We start from the raw sequence: 12,555 nt of genomic DNA, 5'->3' as shown, positions 1-12,555 counted from the left end.
GACACCCCAGCAAATATTCTATGAAGTAATATAAATAAAAACAGACGACACATTTATGACACCTGCAAGCCTAAAGAATATATAGAAATAAAAGTATTATACTGTGCAATACAACAAACTATAATATAATGTTTGATACGTTCATATCCAACATCAGTGATACTAGATGATGAGTTTAAACCAAACGAATGATTAGAAATTACAAATAATGTTTAGTTAAAACGATGTGAAATAATAGAAATAATAAATAATGTTAGCTCAGAATATTAAATATAAATTATCCATACATTTTTATTTAGTACAAGTTATATTGATTAGAAAAGCCATAATATAAGATGATACCTAAATTACACAATAAATTGTATTTGGTGAAAAAGCAAAGCAAAGCAAAAAAAAACCCCAACAACCCCCATAATAATAAAAAAGAAAAAAAAGAAAAAGAAGAAGAAGAAAAATAAATAAAAGGTATACTTCACCGAATATGATTTATCATTAAATTAAGAAACATTCAGATTGAATTAAACTCCATTCAAATATGAAAATTCTGCTTCAAATTTGTTTGTTATCTGATAACGATAATGAGTTTATTTAATAACGGAATATATTTCTCTTGTGATCAAACATCTAACCTGTGACCGAATCTGAACGACAAAACAGTTATCCAAGATCAAAACCAAATCTCTGCACAATGGAGAGTCGAATGGCATTTGGCAAAACAGTGGTTGATTCCATGAATCTATATCTAGTGCCTCGTTTATAGGAGACGAGCTTCTCCCTAGGGTATTCCTTACTGGACAGTACATCATTCCTGCACAGCTCAAAGAGGACTGCCATTCCCAGACTAGTCTTCTAAATCAAAACTAGCACAGGAAAGGGCTGACCCACACGTTCAAAAATGTCCAGATGAGTTCCATATTCCGAGAATCCTCGCATACTAACAACAGATTTAAATTTGAGATGTCTTTTTGACTCCAAGCTACATCCAATTGTCCTTCCTGTCACATCTTACTGGCCCAGTTAACTTCAGGCCTTTACCGACTCTTCCTCATGCCACATGCTATTGGCCTTGTGAAGGGGTGTACAAAAGTATGTGATTTGTGATAGGTACGGTGAGTTCCGGTAGTGTTCTGCTATTTCGATGAGAAGTTCAACCCTGGGGAAAAGCATGTATTCGGCGAGGTAAGGTTTTACAAACTAAGCTCTTTGTGAACGATTTATGCCATCCCATATTATATTCTGTGTGATACTTGTAAGCAATCTAAGTGCAACACAGCGACTATAATTCAGTTTGGCAGCTGAATTATTCTACAAAAAGATACATTTCAAAATAAAATACCTGCTCAAACATATATTGATAACTATGTACATTTCTGTAACATTGCTTCAACATTTAAGTGTACTGTGATTTCTCAGATAAGGAATACATAAAATATCTGTACACTATAGTATTTAATATTGACGAAATATTGGTCTTGGTGTCAGGCACGACGGACGTAAGTACACATGGAGGGGGTGGGGAGGGGGGTGGTTGTGGTGGTGGTAGTGGTGGTGGTAGTGGTGGTGGTTGTGGTTGTGGTTGTGGTTGTGGTGGTGGTGGTAGTGGTGGTGGTTGTGGTTGTGGTTGTGGTGGTGGTAGTGGTGGTGGTGGTGGTTGTGGTTGTGGTGGTGGTGGTTGTGGTTGTGGTGGTGGTGGTAGTGGTGGTGGTTGTGGTTGTGGTTGTGGTGGTGGTAGTGGTTGTGGTAGTGGTGGTGGTGGTGGTGGTGGTAGTGGTTGTGGTTGTGGTAGTGGTGGTGGTTGTGGTTGTGGTTGTGGTGGTGGTTGTGGTGGTGGTGGTAGTGGTGGTGGTTGTGGTTGTGGTTGTGGTGGTGGTAGTGGTGGTTTGATGACTGAGATCGAGGGCGTTAAGCGCCCGAGTTTCAAGTGGAGTTTACTACCAATAATAGGATGCACTACCAATACAATTTTTGATTCAGATTTATTGGAGGGGGTGTGACTTCAGCCCCCCTACCCTCTTGCTCCGCCGTGCCTGGGTGTACCTCGTGCACGTCATCCAAACCCTCTACCGCTGAGATAAACCTGCTTGAGAAACGCAAATAAAACAATATAATATATTTGTTGTTTACTCCAGGATACACCGACGGGATAAACATGCTTGAGATAAACACAAAACAATACGTACACATTTGTGTTTTACACCAGCATACACCGACGGGATAAACCTGCTTGAGATAAACACAAAACAATACATACACATTTGTGTTTTACACCAGCATACACCGACAGGATAAACCTGCTTGAGATAAACACAAAACAATACATACACATTTGTGTTTTACACCAGCATACACCGACAGGATAAACCTGCTTGAGATAAACACAAAACAATACATACACATTTGTGTTTTACAACAGCATACACCGACAGGATAAACCTGCTTGAGATAAACACAAAACAATACATACACATTTGTGTTTTACACCAGCATACACCGACAGGATAAACCTGCTTGAGATAAACACAAAACAATACATACACATTTGTGTTTTACAACAGCAAACACTCACCGTAAGTCAGCTAGCTCAATGATTTCCGGTTTTAATCGGTCTGTGAGTAGTCTGGTCTTCGTCTGTCTACCAGAAGGCGGGGAATCTACCAGTATACTAGTTATTCCGCTAATTTCGGAATAGGTGGAGGTACATTCGCCATCAGACGCGGAAGCTGAAAATTAGCAAAAACCTGATAATGATATGATGATTATTGTGATGATAATCGTGATGATGAAGATGATAGAAAATATGATGATGCTTAAGTAAATGAATATGAAACAGAAGACGATGAAGAAGAAAAATATGATGACGGCGATGATGACGATGATGAGAAAAAAGAACATAATTTGATGATGATATTGATAATGAAGTTGATGAAAAAGAAGATAACGAAGAAAACTACTATTGTGATTATCATAATGATGGTGATGATAATCATGATGATGACGATGGTGAAAATGATCATGGTGATGAAAAATGATGATAATGATGTTGATGATGATAATGATGGTTAAGATAATGAAAAGAGAAGATGGTGATGGACTCGCAATTCATTTGTCTGGGCTATCTACTCAGGAGATATCTTAAAGGGACATTCCCACGTTTGCTGCATTATAAGATGTTTCTGACTAATAAAATATTTCTACGATTAAACATACATATTAAATATATTTTCTTGTTTAGAATATCAGTGTCTGTGTATTCAATGTGTTTCTGATCGTCTTAATATTTGTAAGAAGCCCAAATTCGATTTATTCTTCAAATAAATTCGTACGTACGAAAACATTATATTTTTCGAAATAAAATGAAATTTAACCTAGTACAAATGTCTGAAACACGTTTAATATACAGGCACTGATATTTTATGCACAAAAATATATTTGATATGTAATTACAATCGTTAAAAAGTCTCTGTTAGTCGATAACATCTTAAAACGTGCAGCAAACTCAGAAATGTCCCTTTAATAGTCAGTGCAAAACAGAAACTTACTGGTGCCACAGAGGATACTTATATCACACTTTCTTACACACTCGCTGGTGAGGACATTATTCGTTATGTTTGACAACACATATAGTGTTAACACACATACGTGCGATATCATTTATAGACATACGACTGACGAGGTCACCCCCGCTAAAAAGTTTGTTTTGATTAACTTGAGCACATTGACTTATTAAACATCGGCTATTGGATGTCACACATTTGGTAATTTTGACATATAGTCCAAGAGAGCAAACCCGCTACATTTTTCCATTAGTAGCAAGGAATCTTTTATATGCACCATCCCACAGACAGGATAGCACATGCCATGACATTTGATATACCAGTCGTGGTGCACTGGTTGGACCGGGAAATAATCCAATGGGCCCACCCACGGGGATCGATCCCAAATCGACCGCGCATCAAGCGAGCGTTTTACCACTGGGCTATGTACTGCTCCGACGAGGTCACCAATGCCATATATCCAATGAAAAACAAGCACGATCGAATCGATCAGTCTGTGACGTACAATTTTAACTTAAACTCATTTGTCTGTCACACACAAGTTAACTATAAGCGCTCGGGCCGTACATAGGTTTTAGTTAGAAAAGGCGTTTAAATTTATTTTAAAACAGTTTTCTGAAGATATGTAAGAAATAGAATACATTCGTATCCGTTAGATAACATTTATCTTAAAACTCGTTGTTTAAAAACGTATCCAACGAACGAAAGCGTTATAAAACGTTGTAAGATAAACGGTATCTGACGGCCACTCATGTAGTATTCTCTATATATCTGAATGTAAATAACATTTTTTACACACCCGTTGGTAAGAACATCATTTGTTATTTTTGATAACACATACTTGTTAACACGTGTACGTGTAATAACAATTTCAAGACATAAGACATACTCCTAGGTGATGTGCAGGTCACCAATGTCATATATTCAATAGAAAAAACTGCACGATCGAAATCGATTACATTGTGACATATAATTAACCTGACACTCATTTGTCTATGACGCAAAGTGCAAAGGTTGTAAATAACTTTTAGTCGAAAAAGATGTTAAGATTTGCTTAAAACCTGGTTTTTAAGGATATGTAAGAAATATAATGATACATTGGTATCTGTTAGATACGACTCAGCAGTCATTGGCTTTTGAAAAAACAAAGGCGAGTGAACAATCGCACACCTCAAAATGCTTAGGCGAGTAAAAAATCGCACTCATCAAAATGCTACGGTGAGTGAAAATCAAACATTATTAATTTATGAAGTAACTGGTACATGTAAATGCAGAGACATATATGTTGCAAAAATGAACCAATAAACCAATAATGTTTTCTTCTAATTTTATGTTGTTTGGTTCATTAGTGTAGTCTGACTTCTTTTCCCTTTCAGGGATGGAGTTATACTTTATTAAAAAGTTTCAGGAGTAGTACTATAGAAATATAATTATGACATACACTGATGCAGACCATTTTATTTTTTAATTACAATATGCACTATTCAGATAATTTGATGCACACAATTATAGAAAGAAATGTTTTATTTAACGACGCACTCAACACAGTTTACGGTTATATGACGTCAGACATATGATTAAGGACCACACAGATCACAATTATAGATACCATTTCAGTGTTAGATGGTTTGATGAACGTGCAGCTAAACATATATAGGGATCAACTTGTGTTGAATTTCATTATTATGTACAACGAACATGATTAGGATAGTTGGGATAGGAAAATCACACTGGTTCCGAAGAGGTGGTTCACGAACTACGACCCAAGCATCTCAGGTGTGCACTGCCGACTCATATTATTAAAACATAGTTTTAAATAACTCGTGATGCGTAGGCCTACAATTACTTCAGTTGATAGTGTTGGTTGGGACATTGACATTCACGTTACATTTTTAATTCAACAATTGCGCAACCAGTCTCCCTCCCTCAACATTTTGTAACACGTCATTTGACCTACCGCTACATGTTACGAACGGCTCTGACAGCGTTACGTCATTGATCTAAAGCGACCCCAGTGTTGTTGATAAAAAAATACAAAGTCTGACAAAATCTGTCATTACAAAGGATTTTATTCAGAACGTGGGATGCCATAATACAGATAATTAAAATCCCCATAATTTTAGACACCATCATCAATGTGTAATAAGTTGTCAAGTAGATCATCGTGTGAGTGCAGAATTCCAACAGTAAAAATAATCTGACCCCGATAGCTCCGATTGGTCAACATGCCACAAAGTACTGCGCATCAAATCATGTTCCCGTCACATGGTCTGTGACTGTCTAACTAACAAAGCAAACATTAAATAGTCGGCAATGATAATTGATTACTGTTACTATATATAAATAACATATGTACAGTCATTAACCTCTGGCTGAAATACAAATATTTAAATAAAGTTTTATTTGATTTTTTTTTAAGTTAAAAAAGGAAAATAATAGACGTAAAAAATAACTAGGCTTATTCCTACATACCTATTATCATTTCTTTTCCTTCTTTTTATTATTCCGTCTAAATTTCATTTCTTTTTCTTTAAAGAAAGTATAACATTACATGATTGCCTTTTTCGGGACCTCAATTAAGCTTTGTAGGCTAACAGTTATGAACTAATCGAGACAATTTTACTGACTTCGCTGATTTCCGTAACGAGCCACTATTTAATTCAATCCCTTTTCTCTTTTTGTCATAACTATATGAACAGCATAAATGACTTATCCTTATGAGACGTTACACAAGTGGACTCTTTTTAATTAATAATAAATTAAATAGGCAAAGAAGTTACGATCGAATTGGTACGTCTTCGAAGATGTCTATTAAACCTGTGTTTTCCGATTTGTATAGCAAAGTGATATATTAAAATATTGCATGGACGCTACCGTTCTCGTAATATTTGTTTTCTGGTATTATTAAACGGATCTTTCTATCAGCTACATCAATTTACAAAATTATTTTACGTGCGCTGTTTGTTAATTGTAACGTGCGTTATTTTTCACACTCACCAGATTGAAATTACGTGCGCTGTATGAGCACGATCGCACCCGCGCACCTTAAAACCGTATCAGACTCGCTTTCGCTCGTTAGATACATTTTAAAATAACTCGTTGTAAGATAAATGGTATCTAGCGGCCACTCATGTAGTATTGTCTATATGACATATGAGCTGTGAAATCGGGTGTCATTAAGTCGTGCAAGGAGGGCTGTTCCATATTGATTACAAGGATGATGAGTGAGAAGACAGTATATACACACACACGCACGCACGCACGCACGCACGCACGCACACACGTGCATCACCGGTATACTTACACCGTGATAATTTGCTAGGAGATACATCTGATAATCGCAGTTCTAGAACCTTCTTATGGACCGCAGACCGCACTCCTAGATCGTAGGCAGTGACGTCTTCGCCAAGTTGTTCTAACAAATGCTCTATTTCTGTTGCTTTCTGTAAACATTGCCAAAACCAAAGTCAAAACCGAAAACGCATTTAAAATCATATCTGTGTAAAAAAAAAATCCTTAGAAACCAAACAACAAAAGATTTCTTTGTGAATTTCAATATTAATGCCACGCATGAGACCTACGGCTATCTTCTTATGTCATGTTCTCAACGAGGCACAACGAATTTCAAACTCGCAACAAGCTAACGCGTTTACCCTATGGATGCCAATTACGCACATGCAGTAGCAACTTTACCAGAGGCGGATCGGGGGGGGGGGGGGGGAGGGGCCCGTCGATCCCTCTCCAAACATCCCCCAAATTTCCCTTGGCATTCAGCCTCATGTCATTGGGGTCCCCTTATTTGTTCGTAATCTGTATGCATATACGTACACGTAATTCGCAATGCGTCATCCGTAGCAAGTACTTTGCGCCTGATTAAGTATACGTACACGTAATTCGCAATGCGTCATCCGTAGCAATTACTTTAAGCCTTATTAATTACTTATACGTACACGTAATTCGCAATGCGTCATCCGTATCAATTACTTTGCGCCTGATTAATTACATATACGTACGCGTAATTCGCAATGCGTCATCCGTAGCAATTACTTTGCGCCTTATTAATTACGTATACGTAAACGTGTATACGCTTACGGATTAAGGACAAATAAAATTTGCGCCTAAAGAGACAACTTTATAATACTCGTTTAGCATCTGTCTCGGGTTGGGTTTCTGGCTGTCCTGAGGCGGAACCCGGGACAGACATGCTCGAAACTTCTGTGGTATATGAGCATGATCAAAAGTTACGCAAATTGTTTAGCTGGCATAATAACAAGTTTAAGTGGACACAGTTCTTTTGCAAGCTGTATAGAGACCTCTCCTCCACCCACCTCCTCATTGCTTCATGGACTAACCTGTTCTACTGTTTGTCTAAGTTTTTTGTTTTCTTCTGTGATATTTTTTATTTTTAACTGCAGCTCGGACGTGTCCGACACGGACTTGTTCACAGTCCTCTTCATCGTCGCCCGAACGCGCTTCTCGTCGCCTTTAGCACCGCGACGCAGTTGGTAAATCTGAAATGAACATTAAAACACATTCTAGAATTCGGACACAGTCAAATATATTCTAGAATTCGGACACAGTCAAATATATTCTAGAATTCGGACACAGTCAAACATATTCTAGAATTCGGACACAGTCAAACATATTCTAGAATTCGGACACAGACAAACAGAGTTTAGAATTTTGACACAGAGAACCATATTCTAGAATTTTGACACAGACAACCATATTCTAGAACTCGGACACAGATAACCATATTCTAGAATTTTGACACAAACAAAGATATTCTAGAACTCGGACACAGTCAAACATATTTTTAGAATTTGTACACAAACAACCAAATTCTAGAATTCGGATACAGACAAATATATTTTAGAATTTGTACACAGACAACTAGATTCTAGAATACCGACATCAGTAAATACATTCTAGAATTCGAACATAGCCTAACAGTCTACAATTTTTCAGACCCACTCAAACCATTTCCTCATGCTATTAGTAAAGTTACTTTCTTCCACTAATGTTAAACTCCCCCCAATGGCTTGATCGCAATTGTTCTATGTTTATGTTTATTAATACGTTAGTAATGGCCTCAACATTGCTAATAGCTTTTATTTTATTAAAATGTCGTCTAGTTATATGATCTAGTCGTCCCGAGCATGGCAAACATATATTCTAGAATTCGGTTCCACACAAGGTTTTATTATTAAAATGGTTATTTTTTCACCACTAAGATTAAGCTTTCTCCAATGGCTTGATCGCGACTGTTCTATGTTTATGTTTGTTATTGCGTTAGTAATGGACTCAGCATTGATAATAGCTTCTATTTTGAGACAAAAATTAAAATGTCGTCTGGTTATACGAGGAAGTCGCCATGACCATGACATTAATGAGCGATAAATCGCAGAACAAGTTATGAAATAATGGCTCCTTAATGAGCAATGTGCCAGTGTCTACACACACACAAATACTGCCTAATGTTAAAATGGAAGCCCTTTAATAAACAATGAACAAAAAGCAAACAGTTAAAGCATTACTAATTAATTTGCCATAAATATCTCTTGCAGACTATTGCCAAAACACACTAACCCAGTTTTTCTTTTCTCAATAAAATATAACTGTAGTACTAGTACTACTACTAAAACGAAAACTTTTAGCCATCAATACACATGGGTATTAAATCAAACCACAGAATGTATAAGGACATTAATAAATAACCCAGTATATATAGTGGCGGATCCAGAAAAGCAATTGGGGATGGGGAAATGACATGTGGCCGAAGGGATTCCTCGGATTCTCCACCGTAAAAAATAAAAAAGGTGCGAAATTTAGAGGGCCCGGAACCCTGGTGCTAGATCTGCCACTGATATATCATACCCCCCCTCCCCCTCCCCCCAATACGACGCGATTCGAACCTATGCCGCCAGTTCGCAGGAGGTGATCGAAATAACCGCTTGTCACAACAATAATTCTGGGGGCAGGGTGTAGCCCAGTAGGAAAGTGTTCGCTTGATGCGCGGTAGGTAAAGGATCGATCCCCTTCGTTGGGCATATTGAGATATTTTTCGTTCCAGCCAATGCACCACGACTGGTATATCAAAGGCTGTGGTATATACTATCCTGTCTGTGGGATGGTGCACATAACAACACCACTAGAGCACATTGATTTATTAACCATTGGCTATTGGATGTCAAACATTTGGCAAATTGGACTTAATTATAGTCTTAGAGAGGAAACCCGCTACATTATTCCACTAGTAGCAAGGGATCTTTTATATGCACCATATGGGCCCACCAACGGGGATCGATCCCAATCCAACCGCGAACCAGTCGAGAACTTTACCACTGGGCTACGTCCCGTGCCTCGCAAACCTATCCCACACACACACACATACATACACACACATACACACACACAGACACACACATACACACACAGACAGACATACACATACACACACAGACAGACAGACACACACACACACAGACACACACACACACACACACACACAGACACACACACACACACCTGTGGTCTAATCCACAGAGCTCTTTTAGGCTCTCTTAAGCAACATCGTATTGTCAATGCAAGTCTGTTTTCACTGAACCACGAGATCGCAAAATTGCGAGAGTTTAGTGAATTAGGCACCTCAATCAATAAATTCGTACTCCAAAATTCCTATCAGAATGTTTCAAAATGAAGAAATTAGTTTAAGAAAAGAGATCTCATAAGAAAGAAAAACCTCTCTGATTTGAGCCTGCCAATAGATATTAGGACTGTAAGGTTACCCATGAGTTATAGTAGCAGATGTCACTTGACTCATATCGCGGTTGACAGGCGACATGAAATATCGTCTATATGGTAATTCAGTGGAGAATAAGGAAAAACCCACTGTGGCTGAAGATGAGCGCGTGTTCACGGACGTCATGCGGTGCTGGAACAATGACATGCCTGTTACATAACGCCAGCTTGTTGTTTGAGTGGTTGTAAATCAATCTTATGCTAAGGTCAGACTACCAATTACAAACACAAAGTTGGCAAACATTCTGCCTTCACGACTTTTGTTTTATTTTGTTTTTGTTTTTTATTTAACGACACACTCAACGCATTTTATTTACGGTCATATAGCCTCGGAAATATGGTTAAGGACCACACAGATATTGAGAGAGGAAATCCGCTGTCGCCACTTCATGGGCTACTCTTTTCGATTAGCAGCAAGGGCCCACCCATCTGCTAGTCTGAGCGCTGTTACAACTCGATTCTCGTCGTATATCCCATTAGTTGTTAATCTGAGCGCACCCATCGTAAATCGGGCGTTGAGGAAATTACAACGCAACCGTCGAGTTGACCAACTTCGTCGTGACAGTTGACAGTCTGAAACTAGCATTACAGAGAATTGCTGACCGTCTTTGTTTTTCAGACCACCACATATAACATTTACGAGACACATTTGACGACATGTCTGCTGGGCCCGTATTTTCGAAGCCATCTTAGCTACCATATGTCGTAAATCCGTCGTAAGTGACTGCAGCAAATGTCGTAGCGTATTTTCAAAATTGTGGGGATTATGACATATGGTTTACTAATCCACAGCTTCACTGTGTTGGTTGGCATTATTTAATTTTATACCATTTCCCAATATACAGGGCAGCACCATAACATTTGACATAGTTATGACGCACTGCGTGAAACAAGACACCCTCGGTCTACAGAGGGAACAAATCCTGTGACCTGTCACTCCTCGGTCAAGTGAACTATATACATTGAGTTTCCAGTGAATAAGATGCTCATTGGATCAGTCGAGGGTAAAAACCCGTGGTATGTGATGTCGTACCTATGGAAAAGTGCATATAACAGATCAATTTCTGCTTATTTTTGATCGAAGTTTCTCCCCTCTCCCCTCACTCACTCTCTCTCTCTCTCTCTCTCTCTCTCTCTCTCTCTCTCTCTCTCTCTCTCTCTCTCTCTCTCTCTCTCTCTCTCTCTCTCTCTCTCTCTCTCTCTCTCTCTCTCTCTCTCATTATTTCTACAATAATCGAAAGAACTTTAATTAGAATCCAAATATCCATACTAGTAGTTTAAGATGTGCTGAAGAGTTGCCAAACAAACATTGCTTTTCTACATTCAATTACACTTCAAGAACGTGTTTTGAGCACCCCTCGAACACAGGGACTGCCATCACAACCATCTGGATTTACTAACCAAGTTAATAGTGGTCAGTCAGAGAGAAACTAGTATAGTCCTTAAACCTCCCCCACCCTGGCCGTACATTTTCTCACACCCATATCTGCGCTATGGAGGACCGGTAAACCAGTGAGGCAGGATATGCTCACCTTTCGCGAATACCTGATATAATCACTTTTATGGCAGTGATTCATGAGTGCATGTCATCATAACTGTACTTGTTTTAATGAGCTCTGTCCAGTGATAGTTTTGATACAATAAACTAGTCTGAGAGTGGTAGAACTCTTTATGGCGATGCAAGAAGGATGAAATCTCCAGTAAAGGCTGGGATCGATCTCAGTCAGTGGGTCCATTGGACTATTTCTCGTTCCAGTCAGTGCACCACGACTGGTATATCAAAGGCCGTGGTATGTGTTATCCTGTTTGTGGGATGGTGCATATAAATGATCCCTTGATACTAATGGAAAAATGTAACGGGTTTCCTATCTAAGACTATATGTTTAAATTACCTCTCTCAATATCTGTGTGGTCCTTAACCATATGTCCGACGCCATATAACCGTAAATAAATGTGTTGAGTGCGTCGTTAAACAAAACATTTCCTTCCTTCCAGTAAAGGATCTATTCGGGAGTGGCTTTCCTCCTATTGACGAGGCACCAGAGTTTCATGGAACCAACCACTATTTTGCCAAAGGCCCATTCAACTCTGCATTGTGCGGAGGTACAGCCATAATCATGTGTTACGGTTTTGTCGTTCTGACCCACTCACCTTTGGCATAAAAACAAGGCACAGAGTGATTGTAGTGCAAAAGATGATG

At 38.6% G+C, this 12,555-nt stretch overlaps 2 protein-coding genes across 2 annotated transcripts in view; both read right to left on the bottom strand.

Annotated features, from left to right (window-relative positions):
* Window positions 1–8,045, bottom strand: part of LOC121382253 — a 29,282-nt gene extending 21,237 nt beyond the window's left edge. Inside the window, exons 1-3 of the mRNA XM_041511786.1 lie at window positions 7,907–8,045; window positions 6,859–6,997; window positions 2,567–2,720 (exon numbers count right to left, since the gene is read on the bottom strand). Coding sequence (XP_041367720.1) covers window positions 2,567–2,720; window positions 6,859–6,997; window positions 7,907–8,011 — 398 coding nt within the window. The 5' untranslated portion in view covers window positions 8,012–8,045. The remainder of the gene's footprint in view (window positions 1–2,566; window positions 2,721–6,858; window positions 6,998–7,906) is intronic.
* Window positions 8,046–10,420: 2,375 nt separating this feature from the next.
* The window catches only part of LOC121381756 (gamma-aminobutyric acid type B receptor subunit 2-like), a 72,433-nt gene continuing 70,298 nt past the window's right edge, over window positions 10,421–12,555 (bottom strand). The window contains exons 15-16 of the mRNA XM_041511105.1: window positions 12,507–12,555; window positions 10,421–10,567 (exon numbers count right to left, since the gene is read on the bottom strand). The exon at window positions 12,507–12,555 is cut by the window's right edge and continues 176 nt beyond it. Of these exons, the coding sequence (XP_041367039.1) occupies window positions 10,421–10,567; window positions 12,507–12,555 (196 nt within the window). The remainder of the gene's footprint in view (window positions 10,568–12,506) is intronic.

This window comes from Gigantopelta aegis, chromosome 9 (genome assembly GCF_016097555.1).
Source record: "Gigantopelta aegis isolate Gae_Host chromosome 9, Gae_host_genome, whole genome shotgun sequence".
NCBI lineage: Eukaryota > Metazoa > Mollusca > Gastropoda > Neomphalida > Peltospiridae > Gigantopelta > Gigantopelta aegis.
The sequence above is the reverse complement of the archived record's forward strand: the minus strand, read 5'-3'. Positions and strand labels throughout refer to the sequence as shown.